General features: G+C 53.9%; 8 protein-coding genes across 8 annotated transcripts; 3 read left to right on the top strand and 5 right to left on the bottom strand.

The window, feature by feature from the left end:
* Nucleotides 1-1,141: 1,141 nt before the first annotated feature.
* Nucleotides 1,142-2,567, bottom strand: C7974DRAFT_381814 (hinge domain of cleavage stimulation factor subunit 2-domain-containing protein). The gene is made up of 2 exons (XM_046140621.1): nt 2,369-2,567; nt 1,142-2,325 (listed from the first exon to the last, which is right to left on the bottom strand). The coding sequence occupies exons 1-2, from the start codon at nt 2,546-2,548 to the stop codon at nt 1,489-1,491; spliced, it is 1,017 nt and encodes a 338-aa protein (XP_046002333.1). The 5' UTR covers nt 2,549-2,567; the 3' UTR covers nt 1,142-1,488.
* Nucleotides 2,568-5,032, bottom strand: C7974DRAFT_381811 (copper amine oxidase). Its single transcript, XM_046140620.1, has 2 exons — nt 4,625-5,032; nt 2,568-4,577 (listed from the first exon to the last, which is right to left on the bottom strand). Exons 1-2 carry the CDS (start codon nt 4,895-4,897, stop codon nt 2,772-2,774), a joined length of 2,079 nt encoding a protein of 692 aa, XP_046002332.1. The 5' UTR covers nt 4,898-5,032; the 3' UTR covers nt 2,568-2,771.
* A 1,361-nt stretch (nt 5,033-6,393) lies between these two features.
* Nucleotides 6,394-7,260, top strand: C7974DRAFT_1045 (glycoside hydrolase family 61 protein-like protein). Its single transcript, XM_046134903.1, has 2 exons — nt 6,394-6,897; nt 6,949-7,260. The coding sequence occupies exons 1-2, from the start codon at nt 6,495-6,497 to the stop codon at nt 7,215-7,217; spliced, it is 672 nt and encodes a 223-aa protein (XP_046002331.1). The 5' UTR covers nt 6,394-6,494; the 3' UTR covers nt 7,218-7,260.
* Nucleotides 7,261-7,728: 468 nt separating this feature from the next.
* Nucleotides 7,729-8,782, top strand: C7974DRAFT_438513 (uncharacterized protein; the record flags this gene model as incomplete). The annotated part of the gene is made up of 2 exons (XM_046145261.1): nt 7,729-8,044; nt 8,097-8,782. The coding sequence occupies 2 exons, from the start codon at nt 7,729-7,731 to the stop codon at nt 8,780-8,782; spliced, it is 1,002 nt and encodes a 333-aa protein (XP_046002330.1).
* A 1,152-nt stretch (nt 8,783-9,934) lies between these two features.
* C7974DRAFT_407311 (uncharacterized protein) lies at nt 9,935-12,232 on the bottom strand (the record flags this gene model as incomplete). The annotated part of the gene is made up of 1 exon (XM_046143227.1): nt 9,935-12,232. The coding sequence occupies one exon, from the start codon at nt 12,230-12,232 to the stop codon at nt 9,935-9,937; it is 2,298 nt and encodes a 765-aa protein (XP_046002329.1).
* Nucleotides 12,233-14,390: 2,158 nt separating this feature from the next.
* On the bottom strand, nt 14,391-15,180 carry C7974DRAFT_1020 (uncharacterized protein). The gene has a single exon (XM_046134854.1). The coding sequence runs from the start codon at nt 14,960-14,962 to the stop codon at nt 14,513-14,515; it is 450 nt and encodes a 149-aa protein (XP_046002328.1). The 5' UTR covers nt 14,963-15,180; the 3' UTR covers nt 14,391-14,512.
* Nucleotides 15,181-17,415: 2,235 nt separating this feature from the next.
* On the top strand, nt 17,416-17,786 carry C7974DRAFT_407310 (uncharacterized protein; the record flags this gene model as incomplete). Its single annotated transcript, XM_046143226.1, has 2 exons — nt 17,416-17,621; nt 17,738-17,786. The coding sequence occupies 2 exons, from the start codon at nt 17,416-17,418 to the stop codon at nt 17,784-17,786; spliced, it is 255 nt and encodes an 84-aa protein (XP_046002327.1).
* A 2,287-nt stretch (nt 17,787-20,073) lies between these two features.
* C7974DRAFT_985 (uncharacterized protein) lies at nt 20,074-22,092 on the bottom strand. The gene is made up of 4 exons (XM_046147659.1): nt 21,643-22,092; nt 20,737-21,594; nt 20,253-20,685; nt 20,074-20,179 (listed from the first exon to the last, which is right to left on the bottom strand). Exons 1-4 carry the CDS (start codon nt 22,047-22,049, stop codon nt 20,165-20,167), a joined length of 1,713 nt encoding a protein of 570 aa, XP_046002326.1. The 5' UTR covers nt 22,050-22,092; the 3' UTR covers nt 20,074-20,164.
* Between the last annotated feature and the right edge of the window lie 142 nt (nt 22,093-22,234).

The raw sequence follows: 22,234 nt of genomic DNA, 5'->3' as shown, positions 1-22,234 counted from the left end.
CCTGTCCTTGCCGTCTTTGTCCTTCTCCTTATCCTTGCTCGCCCTCTTCTCCCTCCTCCTCTCCTTCTCCCTCTCCCTCACCGTCGACGCCGCAGACTCGGCATAACTCGACCGTCTATCCCTATCATCTCGTCTGTCCCTATCCTCCCTCCCCCCTCTCAGCTCATCCCGCGCATCCTCCCTCCCATCCTCCCACAGCCCGCCCCCATCATCTCGCCGCTCAAACGCCGTCGCGAAACTCGCAATCGTCGAGGGCGGACTATCGCGCCGTGTCGACGGCGGGGCGGCGGGTTTGCGCGACGAGCCCGACGAGCGCTCGTCGCGGTCGCGGTCGCGCTTGGGTTTCTTCCCGTTGGAGGGGTTGGTGAGTTTGCTCCACATGGTGCGTGGGTGTGGGTGCGTGTGTCGGTGCGCTGGGGCGTGGGTGTGCGTGTGCGTGTGGAGGTGGGTGTATTAAGCGTGTGTATGTATGGGGAAATGAGGCGGCGGTGCGCGCGGGGATGCCCTGGTGTCGTTGGGTATGCGTCGCAGCGAAACAGTGGTTTGGGTCGCGTCAGGCTCTAGCATCAAGCGCGCATCAGAAACGCGGCAAGGCGCAGAAGCAGAAGCAGCAGTTATTAGATCAGCGACGCGCTCGTCTGGCTGCTCTCCCACAAAGCAGATGCGAAGCCGCCGGTGGAGTGTAGGAACCGTCGCGGATTCGAGGCGGCGCTTCAGCTGTGCTGCTGAGCTGGCCGCGATCGCCACGGGGCTGGGCCAATCGCGTGCGCGCTCGCGGGTGCCGCGTGGATCCACTCAGATGCCCGACATCACCAGTCGTGCATCCTTGTACGGTCTGCAATCGTCTGGCTGCAGTCGCCAATCAGCAGACTCCGAGGCAATCTGCAATGCAGCGACTGCCTGGTTGCAGCGTCGCCTCACTTCTACTTTCTTCGAGTGTTTACTCTGAGTGCATAGCGCTGTTGTTGTTTACACTCGCCTTTGTTGACATCCTGGCTGGAGGCCGGACCCACATTTGCGGGAGTGGACCGGGGTCGGGGGGCGCTAAGCGGTCTTGGCGCTGGCTTCGAGGTGCTGGTCCGAGGATGCTGCGAACATGTCATGTCGCTGTCGAAGATCTGGTACAAAAACCATTGTCAAGGGAAAGAGGGGTATCTATTTATTCATTGATGCTGCCATGTGGCATACTAGTCCTAATTCTGATGCCGGCCGTCAATGTGTGCTGCCTTCGAGAAGCATTCCTGGCATCGAAGCTTTTAGTTCTGTGCTGCTGTCTCCCTGGCCTGACTTATTGTTTCCATACTACAATGCACTGTCCCGGCCTTTCACAGTCTTCATTCAATCCTGCATGCGCGCGGCCCTCTTCTTCGACCGGCGCCCCCTCCTTTGCCTCGACCTCCGTGCGTGGGGTCCCTGCGGCTCCTCCACCTGCCGTGCCTGCGCCCCAAGTCCTAATGCACATGTATCTGACTGCGCGCCCGCAACCCCCTACGGTCGCTGGCCCGCCATGATCATCTGCCTGATCTGCATAATCTGGTTCCGCTGGTCAGGCGGCAGCTGCGCGATCTGCTCCGGCTGCAGCGCCATGACCTGCGCATACAGCGCGCTGTTGTCCATGGGCGGCGGCGCCTGTGGCGGCTGCGCGTATGGCTGCATCTGTGGCGGCGTCGGGACGGCTTGTGGGTAGCCGGGCGGCATGGCGTAGTTTGTGGGCGGGCGCGCGACGGGTGTGGGTTGGGGCTGCGGCGGTACGGGAGCAGGTGCCGGCGCGCCTGTCTCGACGACGCGGCTGAGCATTGACTCGTCGACGAGATTGAGAAGGAGGAGCGACTGGAAGATGGCGTAGGCGAGCTGCGGTGCCTGGCGCAGCAGTTCGGTGGCCTTGGCAGGGTCGGTCATGACGAGGCCTTTCATCTGCGAGAGAATGTCGAGGAGCTGCGGCGCGGGGAGGGTCGAGAGCGTGCGCGAGATGGCGTCTGGGCACGTGAGGTTCGGCGGCAGGTCGACGCCGGGGGGCAGCGGGCCCAGTGTGCTTGAGGGCTGCGGCGCGGCCTCGGGCGCCTGGCCGTTCATAGGGGGCGCCGTCTGGTTGGAGGGCGCGTTGTCGCCGGAACCGTTGTCGTTGGACCAGTCGACGCGCAGCTTGCGGCCCATGAGCTCGTAATCGTTGAGGTTACGCACCGCAGATGCTGCTGCGTCGGCGTCGGCAAATTCTCCAAAGCCAAAGCCCTTTGGCCGCCCGGTCTCCTTGTCGTACACGAGTCTGAAATTCACCACTTGGCCCACGCGCCCGAGCGTCTCGGTGATGAGCTCTTCGGTGCCGCCTGTCTATGTTAGCAGCGTCGTATGGACGGAAAGAGCGCGCACCATAGGGGATGTTGCCGATGAACACGACGCGTCCAGCTTTGTCGTTTGGCGCCATCTTGCGCAGAGGGTCCCAGTGAGGCGTGTATGCGGTGAGGTTTGGTGGTTGGTGCTGGTGGTTCTTTGAGACATTCCAGCACCACGCTCCGTCACTGACTAGCGCGTGCACGGGCCTTTCCATCATTGTGAGAGATGGTAACTTCAGCAGAGTTCGAGCAAGTCAGGAATCACTTTCAATCACCATAAACCATGCATCGAGCTTCTTTGTGTTCTGATATGTGTCATAGTGCGTCTGTATTTTCAACCTCTAGGAAGTCGCCCGTGTGTATCCTATATAGCAAGCTTCACCAACCATCTTGTTACCATATTCTCTACCCATGCAACGCACCGTCGCTCTAGATTCTCGCTCACAGTTTCGGCGCACAACACTCCCCGTCCCTCCCCACCACCGCCTCAACCACCGGCTGCGCATGCTGCCCACTCAGCAAACTGCTCTTGTTGAACACCTGCTCACTCGGTGGCACATCAATCGCCGGATTCTTGTCGAAGAAATTAACCGGCTTGAAGTGAATCTTCAGCACCTCGCACGGCATCACCGGGAAATCCTCCACGCGCGGGACGTGATTGATCCCCGCCTGCACAAACACCACCACATCGGCATCTTCCACGTCATCGCCGCGTTGCGCCCATGATCGCACCCCCGTGCCGCCGCGCGACTGGTTCGTGTACTGCCCGCCGGCGTAGAGCTCGTTGTCGCGGTGCGCCACGACGTAGATGTTGTGGTCCGCGAACTCGGCGCGCTTGAAGTTGAAGCTGTCCTCGTCGGAGAGGATCTTCTGGAACGGCGGGGCTTGGATCTTGTACGCCACGGCTTTGCCGTTGATCGGGTTGCGCACATGCGGGTTTGTGATCTTGAAGGTGCGGTTGTGCTCGTAGGCCGTGTCGTAGCCACCGGATTTGCCGATCACGGTCTCCGACACGGTGTAGCCGGTGCCGTGCGGGTTGAAGTCGGAGCGCGGCATTGGGTGGGCTTCGTCGTAGACGACGGTGTTGGTGAGGCCGTCGAGCATGGGGTCGACGCGCAGCGAGAAGATGTGTTGGTGGTGCACAGCCAGGACGCCGGGGTGCACGACGGTGCCGAAGGGGACAGTGATGCCTTCGTCGATCGGCTGGGTGCTGAGGATGCCGGTGGCGCGGATTTCATAAGTGAGCTCGCCGGCTTGGTTGAAGATGAAGGCCAGGATGTATTCGTAGTTGGAGACGGTGATGATGGACTGCAGTACTAGCTCACGGGAGCGGACGACGGCTGCTCGACCGGTGCGGTAGTTGGTGTGCTTCCAGCCGATGCCAGCATCTTGCTCGTGGATGCAGACGACGTTCGGCATGTCGATGACGCCTCCCTTGTCGTCTGAAAGCACCGAGCTGAGGTAGTAGATCGAGCCCAGGCAGTCGCACCCGAGCTTCAGATTGTTCGCCATAATTCCAGCACCAGCATCGCCCAGATCGAACGCCGACTTCTTGTGGAACGGATGTCGAGGGTCGGCGTAGGGAATGTTCATATCGCTCAAACTCAATCGGTAGAACAGAGGGCGGCCGTCGTATCGCACATCGTACAGCACCATACCCTCGCGTTGGTTGAAACCGACCCTGAAGTTCCATTTCTGCCACGACACGACGCTTGAAGTGCCCTCCTCCTTCACCTCGAAGCTGGCGCCCTCCGGCTGGACGACGTTCAGCGGTTTCAAGTCAGTTCGAAGAGTCTGCGCCTCCGGAATGTATTCGTTTGGCGGCTGAACTTTGTACTTCTCGATCGGCTTGATCGTATTGTCGGCTCCAGTGGGCATAATCTCAATGCGGATAACCTTCATGGTCTCCGTGCTGAGAACTGGCGAGATGGGAATCGGCATGGCGTAGTGATTGGAGTCGGCTTCAGACGCATTGTTGGGGTCGCGCAAGTACAGAAAGCATTGGTACATTCGGTCCTCGTCGTTCACGCCGTCGGCTCCAAAGATCCACGGGTCGCTGATGACTACGGTGCCTTCTGGCAGCTGCAGCTTGGCGATCTCGGCCCTGACACCCTCGTCTTCGAGCACGATTTTCTCGATGGCGACGATTTCGTCTCCATCTCCGTTGGCGTGGATGAATGGTCCGAGAAGCACATTCTTCTCGACGCGCCCTGATGCAACGTCGATGATGGCTTCATGGAATTTGTTCTGTTCGCGTCAATGACTGTTCATCTGAATAATGTTTTATTTCATACTGTGTTTCGAATGTAGTAGTTGACGAAAGCTTTCCTGCTAATGCCTGGAAGAGGGCTTCCTGCATGCTCGGCTTCAAGGTACTTCAAGACTTCCACCTTGGGTGGCTCCTGCAATGTGATGGCCTTGAAGTGCAGGTCTGTGTGTGCTGGCCATGAAGCCTTGATAATCGACGCCGCAGTCGTGATCTCCGAGGCCGATAGCGGCGCAAGCGGATGTGATGCCACGGCCTTGGTGGCCCGTGGTGCTGCGTCGGTGGCAATTTCTGCAGACATGTTGAGTTTTGAACACGTTGGGTGCGGAAAGCGTTGGTGGGCGACTCCAGTCAGAGTATTTGTAGCTCTGTCAGATCACCCGTCAAATCTCACTTCGACTTCCCGATGCAGTCTTCGTGCTCGTCTACACTCCAGTCCTTGATAAGAAAGTGGACCTGCTATCTTAGACGCCAAAGCCGTCGACCTGGTCGGATGGACTTGCCGCAGACAGGTTAGCCGCCTGCTCGAAAGGTGAAGTCCGCGGCGCGGGGTGACCCCGCTTCGCCTACAAGCGGCGGTTTTCGATGCCTGTTCACCACACAGCAGAAAAGTCGCATGCGTTGCGTAACACCAGCATCATTTTGCGAAGTCGAGACAATTGCTTCCATCCTGCAAACGTCGCTGCAGTCTTGCTAATGTTTGATGTCTTGCAGCGCTAGTGTCAATCTGCCGCGAAGGCTTTCTCTGTAGCTGGACTTGCATCCCACTATCCCACATTTCGAACCTCACGAGCATTGCGCATGAAGCTGACAGCTTTCCCACATCAGCCCCAGCTCAAAGCTTTGCGTTCACTCGGATCTGACATCGCAGCTGTCACACCACCCGCACGTACGATGCTCGCTAGAACGGTTTTCGCTTGGCAGGTTGGCGGTGCGAAGGGACGACACCGCTGCAGATTTTATGAGCGCGTACAAACTTGTGAATACTTACTGTAACACGGGCCTCATAGTTGAGGTCCTTCATCGCAACAACACGGTGTACGACAACCTCAAGAGCTCGGTTTACAAGTCTTCGTCTTCATCGCCTCGCCCCTCGACAAGCCTCCTGCGCTGACGCGAGCGCAGTCGCAGATGGTGTAAGACACTCTTTTATGATTTTGAAGAGAGTGTTGTGGAGAACCCGGCCTGAACGAGGAACCCGTGACCATTGGCTGTTTGACAGGATAACGTGTTTGTGGGACGACACTCAGTCGTTCGCCCGCATAGACCCCTTTCGTCGAACCTGTTAAAGTGACACTGGCTGATGTTTTGTTTCTTGTTTGTTTCGCCGTTCTGGCGTTGCCACGTCCCGGCTCATATCCAGAACTAATATGGCAGATTGACTCATATATTAATCTACCCGGCACGTGGACTGTTCGACCATCTACAAAATTGATTTCCCTGATCGATATCCCAGCATTGGCACTCAAACCTCGATAGAGATGGTCTGTCCATGTTTCGAATACGTGGGCGCGACGTCGAAGCGATATTTGAGGATCCGCTCTAGAGTGTTTGGTCCTACCAACGCACGTTCGCTATATGACAATGTCGATGTTTCAGGCCACGCCGATCCACATCTGACAGCGGGTGTGAGTAGCCGCCGGGAACAGGAACATTGTCCCGAGTCTTTATCCGCCATGGTATACCGGGGCTGCATTTGTGGCTAAGTGCTTGATTCAATTAGAGGCGGGCGTCTAAATTGGATGGCAGATTCAAGTACTACCAAACGAGCATGGATATTAAGGTTGCATCGCCATTGATTTGCAGGAATTTATATAAAGGAAGAGGTGCAGCGTACTGCTGTTCAGCACATCGACTCCATTCACAGCATTCACATTCGCTCTACAACAACCAGCATCATGAAGTCATTCGCAGCAATCACTCTTGTTTGCGCGGCGCTCGCTGAAGTTGCCCACGGTCACTACATCTTCCAGTACCTCACAGCGAACGGTGTCAAGGGCGCTCAGTACCAGAATATCCGCCAGAACACCAACAACAACTCGCCTGTCACCGACCTCGCCTCCAACGATCTGCGTTGCAATGTTGGCGGTGGAAGTGGAGCATCAACCACCACGGTCTCGGTCGCTGCTGGATCATCAGTCACATTCACAGCAGACCAGGCTGTGTACCACCAGGGCCCCGTTTCCTTCTACCTGACCAAGGTCAACAGCGCCGCTGCTGCTGATGGCTCCACCGACTGGGTCAAAATCAAGGAGATCGGCCCCACCTTCTCTGGCGGCCAGGCCACCTGGGACTTGAAGGGTATGTCTGACCTCAAACTCCAATTATCACACTATACTAACATCCAAGCAGACAACTACGCAGTCACAATCCCCTCCTGCGTTGCTGCTGGCGAGTACCTGCTCCGCATCGAGCAGCTCGCAATCCACAACCCCGGCTCTCCTCCCCAGTTCTACATCTCCTGCGCCCAGATCAAGGTCACTGGCGGCGGATCGAAGACACTCTCGCCCACAACCAAGATCCCGGGACATGTCAAGTCAACAGACCCCGGCTTCACTGCCAACATCTACAACAACTTCAACAGCTACATTGTTCCCGGCCCGAAGGTTGCGACCTGCTAGGTGGAGAGCGGATTGTAATGACTGTCACATTTTTTGAAAGTTCAATATACCACCATTTATCGCGTTTTATTCACTATCGATCTCCCCATGCCGTGTCGTTCTTCTTTGTCGTGCTTGTTGGTTATAGTCGAAGCGTTTGCCTACACGTTCACAATTCGCAGCGTAACTACGTTCGTGGCGCTGAAGTTCACAGCATAACTTCAATCTCACAACGTCTGGCAGCCTCGTGGTCTTTATCGTACGTCACGCTACAATCGGCGGTCCGCGTTTGCGATGTCACTGCTCCTCACTGCTCCTTCAGCCACTTATCAGTCTTCACGACATGCCATTCAAAGTTGAACTGAGCCAGCGATACAAATACGGTGTTCACCGTCTACATCAATGTAGCTTATCCTCACCTCTCATTCCTCATATAGCATCAAAATTCAGAGCCCCTACAGACTCCTGAGTTGTTGCATCTTACTCTCGCTATCGACCCTCCAAGTCGGCCCCTTCTCTTCCGGTCTTCTTCATGTCTGCCGGCCCTCCTTTCGGCCAACCCTGGTGCGCAAACATCGGCAGCAACCCTAACATCAACCGCGATCCTCCTCCTCCACCGCTCAACGTAGTCCCGGGTAGTGCACCCGTTCCAGCTGCAGCAGGCAACCGAGCTGTAGTCGGGCACCAGCAAGCGCCCATCTACAGTCCCCCCGTCCCCATCGGCATCGCCCCACCCTTCGGCCTCGCCCCCCCGTTCGGCGCAGGTTTCGGCACAGGTATGTTCCCCTCCATGCCCTTCATGGATCCCCTCATGTACGGCGGCGGCCCCTTAGCACCAATCCGCACCGGCAAGTCCCCTCCTGCACACCCCCAACCCACAACCCCTACTAACACCCCCAGGAAACTTCATCCCAGGCGCCCACGGCGGAATCGGCTTCGGCCTGCATGCAGCGGGCGGCATGCCCTTCCCGCCCCCGCCCCCAGGCGCCCTCGCAACCGGCGTTGTCCCGCCCTTCGCCCCAACCGTACCCCTGTGGTCCAGCGGCCTGACATTCGGCAACGTGCCGCCGATGGGCGCCGGCATGATTCCCCCCATGATGCCGATGGGCATGGGCATGGGAATGGGCATCCCGGGCCACGCGCCCGCACCCCTCGCCGTCGACGGCAACACCGGCGCGCCCCCGCAGCCGCCCCAGGCCGACGTCACCCAGCTCCCGGGCGGCATACCGCCGGGCGCGACCCACGTCGAGGCCGCAGAGCACACACTCTTCATCCAGATCAAAGGCACCGTGTGCCCGTGGCTGTCCCCCGGCGCCCAGCTGTTGACCGAGATGCTGCACATTTCGTCGTCGACGGGGCTCAACCGGCTGATCCAGGTGTGCAACAATAACGCGGATGACGAGGGGTGCGAGAATATGGCGATTACGGAGTGTATTGAGCTCGGCAATGGGCTGTGGGAGAAGGGGCAGACGTTCAAGTATGGGGATGCGGTGGCGCGGGTGTTGACGATGAAGTGTGTGGGGTGGGATAATAGCAGGAATAGGTTGGGGGGGCAGAGTTTGCATATTTGGCTGCACAGGATTTAGTTGTGAGCGGAGAGGCGTTTTCCTGGAGCGGTTTGGTGGACGGATGGCGGCGGCGGTACCAATTGATTCACTAGGCTACCTAGTCATCTATGGGAATATATCTGTGTAGAGTTTGCAGCAACGGCAAAACACAAATGATCTTGTCGCCACCGGTGGTGACTCTGAGCTCCACATACCCACTGCGCATCTCTTCTTGCAGCATCTACCCCCCCCCCCCCCCCCCTCTTCCATCTCACTTCCGTCCCCGTTTCTTCAACGCCTTCTTCACCTTCTTCTCAACCGTCCTGTGCAACACGTACGCCAAGAACAGGAAAGCCACAACCTGTACGAATGTCTGGCCCCGCGGCCGCTTGCGCTGCTTGGGTTCCGTTGGGGCGGGAGCCATGGTTGCAGGTCGGTTGAGTGTGGGGTGAATGGGTCTAACGTGCTAGACATCGGAAAGTTTGGAGGTGATGTTGTGGGGGACATGGGCACAGTGTAGGAGGTGCATCGTGGATGATCTTGGTAGAGATGCGGGGCGGGGAGGGGAGTGTCTCCGCAGCGACTCGAAACCGCGTCTGAGATATAGCAGTCGTTCATGGAACTTGTTGGGTCACATCGAAAGATAGGTCATTTGCTCTTTGATCTCGTCGACGCGTTCTGTTTCCTAAGTAGAAGTGATCCGTTTTGCTCACACACTGTTCATGCACAATGTAAACTCGTGTCCTAGGGGCAACAACGTCAATCAAGTTGTCCACTCACTCCACATGGCTTTGCATTGTACACTTCGATTGCGTGCTCATTAGTGCCAATCGACTTGCCACGATAACAGGTTCCAAATCTCGATTCTTCATTCTGTGCTAATCAAAGTTTCGTCCGCGTAGTCAAAGTAGGGGAACAGCAAAGCGAAGGACGACATTGTGAGAGATCAGTGTCCAACGACATTGTGCCAACCGGGCGACCGAAAAAAAAAAGCCCAATGACCCGCGGAAAGTAACAGACGATTAGACTCTTGGTCTTCTATGCAGCCAATGACCTCCTTATAATACATCGGCTGACCCTGAAGCCTTTGTGCTGCTCGGGCGGGTGCCAGCCGTTGGAACGTAGTAGCAAAGCTATCAGGGTATGCGTCGCTCTCAGATGATGGACTTGACTGATGTAGAGTGGCCAAGTCTACGCAAGCTCGAAAGTACCAGCTGTCCATCCAAAAGTCCTGGTAAGTCTGCGGCCATACCTTCTCGCCCACATGAACGGGCGCTTGTTGCCGGGATGAGGTTCATGGAACTGTATCGATCGCTCAGCGCCCAAGGCAGTAGGAGTGAAGTGCCAAGCAGATCCCTGCAGCTTCTCTGCACCGAAGCCAACAGACACCATCGCATGGAGGAAGTCGGTCCAGATTATTCCACCAGGCTGATCCGGAGAATCAGGGGAGTGAAACAGTGTTCTGAAGACTTTGAGAGCCCTCTTGTCAACTGCGTGCACCGCACTCGGCTCTGGGACTGGAGTAGCAGTAGCCTGCTCAGGCAAGTTGGCTTGCACCTCAAGGTTCTTTTTCCTGTGTTTTGTCTTGGCGGGGACAGAGGGCTTTGTGAATGTGCCGGTAAACTCTTTGCTGCTGTCGTGCACGTGGCCGGAGAACGGTGCAGGAGGCGCAATGCCATCCAACGCACCTTTGACGGACTTCGGGAGCTTTGGAGGAGGTTCCACCCAAATTGGAGTCCTGTACAAGGTTCGCTGGCCGACAATGTCCTTGATCAAGGCGCCCGGCGTGTTGCCAGCCATTCGGAGCCAGTGTGCGTTTGCTGCTTCCCAGAACCTGTCCAACGCGGCTTCGGCAGATCGCATCTTCTCAACGCTGGCGCGAGTGCGCTTTTCGAGGACTGGATAGTCAAACTTGCCGTCTCTTGGACTACCCAACTTGCACAGCTCTGGTTTCTCGAAACTTCGGTGAGCCAGATCAATTCGTGCCCAATGTATGAGAAGAGCATCATATCGATCAGAAAGCACTCTGTAGTTCTTCTCAATCTCATTCTCTACCTTGCGAGCCCATGGCTGGAAGCAGTGTAAGTGATGAAGACATTCTGTAAGTATGGCGAGTTGAGAGAGCAAATTTGCCATAAAAGGTGATATAAGAGCTTTTGCTTGAGCGCCGCTTTGCATGAATCTCTCAAACTCGTCCATAATGACGTGGAGAGTGAAGAGGTCCCTTGGGCCCCTTTCTTTGAACATTTCGATCAAGCGCAGCAGATAACCTAAAGTATCGTCGTACTTTTTGTAATCACTGTATCGAGGCATTACGGAAATCCTACGCTTGTTCGGGTCATCTGGATTACCCCGATAGGAATGCTTGCGGAGAGGCGGAGAGGCCGGGAAGTAAGTCTTGGTCATAGTGATTAAATCAATGCTCACAGATTCAATGAAGAAGCGCGTCTCAATAAGCTCATAGAGAAGACCGGTGGGTAGATCTGAATCCACGGAGATGATGTCGGCATACTTGGTTGACAGATTGCGTAATCGACACAAGCTATTCGAGATATGGTCCCAATTAAAGATCATGCAGTGGGCATCCATGATCAAGTGTCTCAATGCCTTGTTATAAAGCGAAAAATCCCCAGCATGCTCATGAAGTTTACCAGCCAGATCAGGAATGAGTTCGTTTCTATGATCTCGTTGCTGTTCAACCGCGTCGGCAAAGTAAGCAGGGTCTTCCCGTAAGCCCCAAGCATGCTCAATAGCTTGAAGCTTTTGAGCAGATGTCAGTGCTATAAGCCTATTAAGATCCAGTTCAGTTGGTAGACGATATGGTGCCTCCCGTGCGATGATGTGCAGCAATGAGTAGCCATCAGTGTTGTCTGTCAGGGTAGTTGGTTCCAGCGAAGTATCGAGGGCTTTTTTTGGAATCTCAATATCACCAACTAGTTGGGAGACACATTTGTCGAGGAATCTGAGGATACCTCGCTGGATGGTGAGGATCTGAATACCATGATCGACGTGAATAGTGTGCCCCGAACGCAAAGACTCCAGTTGCTCTTCGTGACTGGCCCACTCCACCAACTGTCCATACTCGTCGCAGGTGTTTCTACCAAGGAAATCCATTGTGAAGGTGTCTTGACGAAGGTCAAGAAACTCTTTGCGCAATTTGAAGAGTGGCGCCATCTCCAAATCGAAGTACGCGAACTTGTCTGGGGAATGGCGAGCCCTTGCGTTGAGAAAGATGAGTAGTGCCTTAGGTCGAAGAAGGTCTTCAAGATTGATGTATGGCCAGGTAAAGGTGGCCTTGACCTCATGGCCGTGGTGTTTGAGGCCCCCATTCATAGATACTGCGATGTCTGGGCGATGCACTGATGGTATATCTGGCCAGGCGTTGATCAGAACCTTTTGTCTCTGAGATCTTGATTTCTGTCGCCAATTGGTCTGGATTGAAGCCTCGTGATGCGACAGGATCCTCTCCAGGCGCTTGTGCAATCCCATAATCTCTCTGACAAACGACTGGGAGATGTGACGACATGTTGCAATGGGAAGAGAAATTTCGCCATTAGCTTTTGCCTTATCGGCCGCTACTTGGAAAAGGTGATCTATTTCAGTCTTTTCAGGGCGAAACCGGTGAATATGTTCTTCAAGCACAAGCAACCACGATTCAGCGTCGTTTCTCATTTGGAGTAAAGCCGACTCCCTTGGTACGGGATCTGAGAAGACGGTTGCTTCCATGGACGTGCTGCGATGCTGATTCAAGGCCGCATGCAGCGCTTCCCGTTGTTCCCCGGGCAGCAATGCGACCAAAGCTTGCTGCTCCGAGACAGGCAGTGCAAGATACAAGGGGAGCAATTCTGTCACAGAAAACAGCGACAACATCTTGACCTCTGAAGCTTCAGCACACCGTGTCTACCCTCTTGGGCGATGGAATCTGGTAGGTATCACTTACTTTACGAGAGGTTGTTGTAGGACGAGTGGAAAGGTGTTCGTGGTCGAGAACCCAATGGCAAACCAATCAACACACCACATTGGCCAACCGTGAGTGGATTGGCACACCTAGTGGGGGATGAAGAGAAAGGCGTGAAATTGGGAATATATTGGCTTGGAGGTGAGCAGCTAGCTTAGGCAACAGCGACACAAACAAACCAAAACAAGATCAGCCCTTGTGACGCACTAGAACCTTCTAGGGTAATTAAACAAACGCGAGATCGCAGGTGAAAGAGAATAGCTACCGGGAAAACGAGATATCGACACAGCAGCTAGACATAGGCGACAGGCATTGGTACGCCTTGGGTTATGTAGTGGACAGGGCTTCGGAGCGTATGTAGAGAAAATTAAATATCAAGGTATGAGGGAACTAAGGGTCTTGATGCCATGTACTAAAGACACTCAGTGAGGGAATGTACATTCAGGAATGCCCGACGAGTGCCTCACGTTTGACGGCTAACGAAATCTCCACGCGAGCTAGTAGGTATTATCTGGTGCAGTTAGCGGATTTCAATATCAATACAACGTCCATTTGCAAGGCGCCGAGTGGAAAGACAACGGAACACCTTGAAGTCGCGCATATCCATGGTGAACGCAAGTCGCGTTTCGGTCTCCTCTACAGTCGTTCCAGAGTCTTTATATTCACCGTGAATGCGCGTTGTATTCTGCCTTGTAGGTTTTGATCGAGCAGACACTAGGTACAGGTTGTCGGATGTGCATGTGATCTGCTGGGCAGGGTCAGGATGTGCAACAAAGAAGTAAACTCAGGTCTACTCTGTTGACTGATTCCGAGATGTTGACAAGAGGGCTCTGTCTATATCAACCTATGATGGCGTGTGTTGAAAGGACAGCTCTGTCATTAGGTGGCCTACTGCAATATGAGCTGTAGTTCTGATGTATCTGAATGCATCCAACGCAGCTTCTCTCTACTAGAGGACAGCAGAATTCGCCCGGTTTCTGACTGGGTAGTGGGACTGAGTGTCCGGTTTGGTCAATCGAAATCTGTACATTCTCGCCTTGACCGAGTTCTTAACTTTCTTCGCCTACGATTCGATTCTAAAATCATTCATGGCTTATGTCAGTGCGCGGATACTCATGGTGATGCAAATGATCTGGCTCTAGCACTGTTGCGCAAGAGGTGCCAGACGGTAACCACTAGGATACTCAGATGAAGCTGCTTCTGTAGCGCTTGGGTTTGCCATAGACATTTGAGATGGTGAGAGATACACTCAAGGTTCTTACCAGTCTTGTAATCTCCTCGAACTGCGTACCAGCTACAGCTTAATCAGCAGGGTTGCAGGATTAAGTGAGATATATACGGAACTTCTGATACGCGGACAAGCCGGGTATCAGTTGTAGGACGATTTCGGATTGACAAATTCTAGAACCACCAAGCCTGGATGAGCGATAGGCTGAGAATAATCGAGATCATCTTTACATACGCTCCATATGCTTTCCGAAGGTCTCGCCATGTCATCATTGGTTGCAACCACACAGCCATGATTCGGGGTGGCGAAGATCGCCTGAGTTATCCTCCGAGCAGCCATAGGTAGTAGTGATAATCATGCTCGAAATGGCGGTGTGCATCTGCTCCGCTGAACGAGAGGCCATCGAGCAAAGTGTCTATGAGCAGCGCCGTAAATAATCATCTAGCAGCCTTTGGTGACTTGAGCGACTGAAGCCGCCGGAGATACGCATCTGCCGATCTTATCGTGACAAGCGCAATCGCAACGCTCATCCCATTATGGACGCTACTCAGGCATTGATATTTTCTCATCTTTGGGTCCGCAGTCATTTGCTCACATTACACCCCAACTTGCTGCATAAAGCCAGTAGGTACTGCGGCGCCGCATGGCAACATGCGCATGTTGAAATGCTGGACCAGAATAGCCAAAATGCGCGATCGAGCCTGCAGTGCACAAGAACAACCTTGATGCGAGCGCAGCCGAGAAGTTTGCCTGCGTTGTTGAGTAAGGTTGTGTAACTACAGCGAGTCCAAGCTTGCTGCATCCCCAATTGGTTGCGTTCACTTCGCTGGCTGTCAACCAACCTCGCAGGCCATCCTCTTCTGCAGGAACCGCCGCCGTTGCGATAGCCAATGGGTAATTGCTGCTCTCGCTCAACACACAGTTTCTGGTCTTTCACTGGAGCATCGCTTAGAAGAAAAAGCGGTGAGAAGACCATGAAACAGCAGCGGCGAGGTGCATAGCTTGGATGCTGCATCGAAGATCCTTTACTCATCGGATTGGCTTTGGGCGGAAGCAACGGCTATCTCAACAACGTCCGGATCGACAGACCGCGTCGCGTTGTACCACACGGAGCTGCGATAGCAATCTCCACAGATGCGGAAAAGGGCAGCCCTATACGACAGGGGAGGGGCGGCTTCCCCAGATGAGGCAATGGAGCGTACCCTGGCAATGCGGAGAGGAAAGAACCTTTAAGAGGCGCGGACGCTACTAGCTCGATGCGAACGCAAAGTGCCATATATGACTGTAGACGCCGTGGCAGGGATCTAATATTGTTATTTTGTGACAAACAAAGCCCACCGCTTTTACCTACTTGAAGTCGAGACAAATCGCACGAGTACAAAGTTTCTCTCGGCTCGGCGTTGTACGACAGAAGCGGGCGGGGCGGTGTCTGGAAGGAGTAACCGACGGCGGTCTCGCGCCCACAAAGGTTCAGCAACGCGTCCCGCAGCTAGAACAACGGTCAGACGATTCGCCCAAGGAGCGTGAGGCTGCAGACAGTGCGTAGCGCTGTCTCTCGTAGTGTTGTCTCAAGCAGCATGACGTGCGGCCTAGGATGAGGCGCACTGGTGGCGCCAAGCTGTGACCATGCACCATGTTTGGGCGAGCGGCGCGTTAGATCCAGCACAGGAGGGTCAGTGACAGATCACATCATCAAGCGGGTATTTGCCGGTTTCTCCAGAGTCTGTCGTGCCAGCAGCCGACGACGAGCGACATGGTTCTTTTCCGGAGGTATCGGAGCCTGGGCTCGAGCGCCCTTCTAATGTCCTTCTCGAAGCCTCATTGCAGGAACAATCCTAATCGCGTTGCGCCACCGTGCACAAAGCTTGCACAGAATCTGCTGCAGCTGCCTATTGTGAAGTACCATCCAGCTTCAAGAGTTTGTCCAATTTCACCTCAACGTATCATCACGCAGCTGTTGGCGCTGTCTTCAATCCCAGCGGAAGGCCTCCGTGAGTCTCATCGGTGCAGTTCCAGACGCCTTGTTTGAAATATTAGCCCCATGCAGCCGGGTCCGGGGAATGCATCCGTGACCCACTTTTCCCCACCCCAATGCCGCAAGCCACGCGTGGCGTGGGATGATGGAATGAACACGATCGAGAAGCGGTCAGAGAATGATTTGTCCTCCGTCCGGCACACCACGGCTCGATTTGTCGTCCTACTTGAAAAAATCCAAGGAGCATGTCCCACGTCAGTCAGACGCAGCGATATTGACGCCATGCGCGGGCCCGTCAACCTTAGCCATTAGGTACCCCGTCTGCGATAACGCGCTCATCAGCAAGGACTCGATAAAGACATACGTGGGGATCACTGCATACGGCAGCCGGCCATTTCATGCCGCTTCCGACTGAACAAGCATGTGTCTGAAGTCGAGTGTGAGAGGAACCCCAGACGCCTTTAAATTTACTCCTGGAAGGTTTGACCGTGCGGTGGGACCTGCTCCCCGTGTGCAACAACGGATCAAAGCAAGGAGCGCAGCCGTCCGCTTCCCCGTTCGCTCCGGCGCTTTTGAAAGCTGATACACTTTTATTTTCGCTCAAAGCGTCTTTGCATCCCGACGCAACAGCCCAACCCTGCGAGTCAGGATTCGGCGGTGAAAAGTATAAGACAAGAGCTTCCCCTTGCGGCGCCGTCATTCCCAAAGCACAAAGCACCTCTCACAACCAGCTTCTTCCAACTGAGTAGTCTATTACATAGCCCCTGCGCTATATATAAGCGGTGCTTATCGACTCTCCTTGACGCAATCTGTCTAAACACTCCCACGTTCTGGCTCGAGCCTTGTAACCCTCGCTTCCAAAACGTTAAACCATTCGCTCGTCGCTTCGCCCAACCAACACACGTTTCCCTTCCCTTACGTTTGTTGGAACCGCCTAGAAAATCAAGTAAGCCTCACCTGCAGCCCTCTCTAAACTTATCACCAATCCGGCATCTCCGCCATTCGCTTACCACCCGCCCTGGCATCTGGTTCGCAGTGCCAACACACTCCCATGCATACATCGCTAGCCCTGTGTCCATCCCACGCATTCGATATTAGTCTGACTCACCCCTCACAGCTCCCATTTCTGGCTCGTAGCATATAGTACACCTCAGCCTCGGGTCATAAGCAGCCTGTTTCCGCTCCGCCAATACTGCCAGCGAAGACATTTATTTTCCGAGCCCGAGACAACTCAGACCGTGTTTGCGCCTTTCGCCGACGACACGACTTGCCACTTCAGCCTGCATCATTGCGACGATCTATCCCAGCTCAACTCCGGTCTATATAGTCGCATTGCCCGCGAAACCGAGTTCGTCGCCAGTTCCCTCTGTTCCATACTAGTTCCAAGATCAGGAATTCTGTCTTACCCGACACAAAACAAACCTTCGTTGAAGTCAAAAGCATAAAAGCTTGCTCAACACCATCACTTTCACTTATCATCTTTTAATCTCACACGATTAAAACGACACACAATGCCTTCCGCAACCCTCAACCCGCGCCAGCGCCTCTCCATCCTGACCAACGCCTCGTTCGGTCACGACGTCAGCGCCGCCTTCACAGTCAAGGCCGCCGCATCGCCCTCGCAGCAGCGCTCCATCGTGTACGGCGAGACCGCCGCGCCGCCGCCAAGCCCAATCGACTTCTCATTCCCCAGCACGCCGAAGGAGAAGCAAGGCGAGTGAGCGCGCCCTCTGCAGCACACGGACTCCAGCACAAATAGATGCTGAGAGCGTCGATCGGATGTTCGCACTCTTCTTCCACTTCTTTTTTGCATTTCATTCATTGGCATTTTAGCGAGCGCGGTGCTGGATTCTTCGGGTCTACGGTTCTTCGGTTCTTATGAGTAGGGCAGGGTATGGTAGGGTAGGCTGGAATTGTACTTTGTGTCTCCACCTCCTTTCACAGTTGCCTTCTCGCGCGCGTTGATCGCAGCCACGGTCTCGCTCGCACTTTTACAGCTTCAGTTCGCTTCGCTCTTGTACATTCACATTCACATTTACATTTACATTTACATTCGCATACGTTTTGCACCTCTTAGCGTCACGTTTAGATCGCAGGCTCGCAGGAGCAGACGGGATATTTCTATAATCTACACTTCTTCGTTGAGCCAAACCACCTGCAGGTCTACCTATCCCGCGCCGTGATTCGCTACATGCCTGTCAACACCAAGCCCTCTCGCACACCCACAACACCAACCAGCATGCCAACACCTCGCTCTCACACCCCTCCCTCGTTTCCCCGCCGCACGATCCCGCCTCGCCACGCCTTCCCTCCACACCTCCACAGCAGTGGCGCACGGTCCGCCCCGCCCCAGATCCGACGTAAACATGAAACCGTCGCGCCGCCAGATCCAGACACAGCCTGGATATACCCGTACGCAGTGCTTTTATCCGCCTTGTCCCTAATGGCCGGCATTGTCAGTGCAAAACTCCATGAGGGGTTTGTGTGCTGGGTTGTGTTGTCTGGATATATAGTGGTGAAGATCGAAGTGTGGGTGTGGGCGTGTAGATTCGGTTGCCTCCCTCCGACGCCTTTTGTGCGAAATGAATGAAGGTGGGTGCAGGTGGGTGCTTTTGTACGTACTCCGACTTGATCGCAGCTGGGTATGTACATTTCTCGTCGTCGGACCCACTTCGTCTTTCCGGTACCTGCCGGCGAGTCTGCATCCTTCTCCGCGGCGATGTACGCTGTATACATACCATGCGTTCTGATCGTGGAGTGGAGGCAATATGGGATACGCTTTCGGGACTTCAATCGTGGCAGTTCGGATGTCAACGCCTGACGAGACTTGTAGTGGAGTGTGTCTTCGCTTCTCAAGTAATGTCCGTGCTGGAGCAGGTCTGTTCATAACGTCTGAGCAAATTCCGGTAATACTGGCTTACAGCTTGTCGCTGAGAATTGCGATACATGACCTTTCATTTTCCGATACTACAGAAGTGCTAATAGACTCTTCAAATATGCCTGAGTGTATTAGGTCGACCCAGGAACGTACACAGTATGTCAGGGGTAAGTAGTCAATGTGTCACAAGACTTCGCAGCACCCAGCTGTTAACAAAACTTGGCCTATAGAGGTGCACAAAATATTTCAGATTTAATGTTAGCACTTCATTGTTTAGTCTAGTGTGCTTTACTATTACTTGCGGAAAGGTGCTGCTAGAAGGAGAATATCTAAGGATTTACATTGATTACTTACCCCTGCTATACTGTACGTTACCCAGACCCAGTTATCTTGTGCAGCAAGTACCCAGCTAAGCAGACAGATAATAGCCATCCACGTTCTCGTCCCACAGCCCGTCGATCCAGATCCATAGGATCAGATGAAGGCCCTCCCTCGCCACTATCTCGGTATAAAAGCATTCATCCTATGCAGGGAAGAGGTGATCGCATGCACTTTGTACAGTTACCGGTTCATCCAGATTCACATGTGTATGACCTGAAACATGAAGGTTTGGTCATGAACTCTTCTTCTAGAGTGGCTACATGGTACTGATATGGAGAGATCTCGGTATTGAGGGCTCGCATGAGCCAACAGTGTGCCTACAAACTATGTCTCCTCGCTATCCTCCGCCTCAGCGCCAGCGTTGAACAGCAGCTCAATTATCTCGATATATCCTCTTACTGCTGCCTTTGTTAGAGGTGTGTCTCCTTCCTCATCCTTCGTATTAACATCTACCTTGCCGGTGCGAAGCAACAGCTCTACCATTTCACTGTATCCCCCTATTACTGCCATCGATAGAGGTGTGTCTCCATTCCGATTCCTCGCGTTCACATCTACATTTCCATTGATAAGTAGTAGCTCCGCCGTGTCCTTTTGGCCGTGATGGGCTGCTCGCATAAGTGGCGTACGTCCGTATCTATCCCTCGCATCCACATCCACCTTGCCAGTGCTGAGCAGAAGCTCAACCAAGCTTTTGCTGCCGGACTCGATCGCATACATCAACGGCGTCCGACCCTCTCTGTTTCTGGCATCCGCAATTTCCATGTTCTCTTTCTCAGCACGGGAAAGAAGCTCTTTGGATATACGCAGCAACCCAAGTGATGCCGATAGATGGAGGCCTGTTGACTGCTCTTCGTGTGGGCCGTACCATACGGGATTGTATACCGCTCTAATGTGAAGAACAGAAAATGCGCGTTTACTGTCCTGGAACAGATCCATCGACCGGTCGCATATCTCTTCTTCTACAGGAGCTATATGGTGATGCAAATATTGGGCAGCGTACCTTATGAATCCGAACTCTTGAGACAGGCTTGTGAGCTTGTGAGAGGTCGTGCATTTATCACTGACTAAGCAGAGGTACGTGAGACATACAGACGCAATTTCGTACCGGGCGTGGGGGATCCACGTCTCTCGTATGCTTTCCAGGTAGTCTTGGGCTGTGTAGTGCACAAGGCGAATTACCTGACTCCCTCCGTCGACTGTGACAAGACCAGCACACACAGATAGGATGTCCTCAGTATCTGGAATGTTGTCTGAATTGAATTCGTCATCATCTGATTCTACTGCCAAGGCATGGCAGATTTCTGCTGTAGTCAGTGGCCGCTTTGCATACGAGATCCATGAAAGGACTCTCTTCGCTAGGATGCCGTCTTGACGTAGTTGGCCATCTATCCTCACAATTGTCTCGCTGTACGCATCATTGAGCGCCTCATCGCCCTTGGACAGGTTGTTCAGCGCCGAGATGACTTTGGCTTTGGTTCTCTTATCGGCAAGCGAATCGACGTGGAGGCGGGCAAGCAGGAACCTAGGAGACTCATGAGTAACAACACTCCATCACAATACATGAATAACTCACATTCCATCCACTGCTCCCGCGACCTTGTTCTGAACAAGTCCCTGTAGTTCGTCGTCGCGTTGGATGCATTTGGCAAGCTGGTCAATCTTGCCGACTACATATCGTTTTACATCTGCGTCGCTCGCGCGCACCTCTAACTGAGGCGTGCCGTCGAACTTCTCTACTATGTCAGATATGTGTCGTGATGTAGCCATAAGACGCAGAACTGTTTGCTGTTGCAGATCTCGGCAAAAGCTTAGCAGCTTGTTCCGTGTACCATCTCGCCCTTGACATTCGTCTAGAGCGTCTATAACAATGTACACTTTGGCGTAGTGACCGAGCACAGATCGTAAAGCCCCAACTGTTTCGCCCAACGAAAGTTTGGTTTTGCGCCCCGAATGGTGTTCGTACAGATCCGATATGGGCTGCATAAGCGATGGCCGATCCTGTACAAGTTGTCTCAGAATAGCAGCGAGCAAACTAGAAGTCGTTTGATCTGCCTGCGTTGTGTAGTTGCAGTACAGATACGTGACACCTACGTCAGGAGCTTGCACTGTGCTTTGGAGATGATCCACTGCGATTGCAGCCATCATTGTTTTGCCAGCCCCAGGAATGCCAGGGCAGAACAGCGTCTGGCCTGCGCCATGGACCCACTCGGTGAACTGGGGCGAGTCCAGAAACCACAGTCCAGTATCTGCTTGCCTGCGAGAAATGAAGTCTGCATGTTGAGCTGGTAAGTCATCTGAAGATAGCCAGTCCATGATTCGGCGGTGCTTCTGACGTTCCCGGTCCAGCTGTAGGGCATCAACTCCCTTTCTCAATGGTTTAGTGTCGTCCCGAAGGGAATCGATGCGGCTCCTAATGCTCTGGGATAGCTTGCTATTTTTGTCAACTTTATCAACAATCCATACCTAGAGGGACACGAACAAATGGTCCATTTCAAGGGCTATAAGCACTAGCGACTTCAGTCGCTCTACCCTTGATAGAATGCGCTCAGCATCGCCTTTGATGTGTTTCCAGAGTATCGTCTTCGCCAGTTTCTGTATCCGATGTGCATCAGATATCTTATCCTTCAGTTGTTCCAACGCAACACGGTACTGAGAGATAATTCCATCCTTGCCGCCCAGTCGCCTGACGTTCGCGTGCCATGGGTCGTTGGAGCCTTCTTCTAGACGAGTTAACAAGCTGACAAGCAGACTTGACAGGTTCGATAGATCGGCTGTGAACTGGCTACGGTCCGTCGAGGCGTCTGTTGCATCGCCTAATGCCTCGCCGACTTTCGCGGTTAGTTGCAGGATAGCGATAATGCTAGCCGTGACACTGAGTGGATCCATGATTCAGTCAGTACGTATGCGAGAGAGCATTCCTGTAGTTGTATTCAGGGCATGCAGTTGACCAGGTTCACGATGAGGGGCGCAGCTCACATCAGCCTCGTTGAGCAGTTGACGGCTGTGCTGCACCATGCATGCACCCCGCCCCAACATGGACACGCGTTATATGTGACATCAGTTCAGAGGCT

This window comes from Boeremia exigua, assembly GCF_020726555.1.
Source record: "Boeremia exigua strain MPI-SDFR-AT-0100 chromosome Unknown C7974scaffold_1, whole genome shotgun sequence".
NCBI lineage: Eukaryota > Fungi > Ascomycota > Dothideomycetes > Pleosporales > Didymellaceae > Boeremia > Boeremia exigua.
The sequence above is the reverse complement of the archived record's forward strand: the minus strand, read 5'-3'. Positions and strand labels throughout refer to the sequence as shown.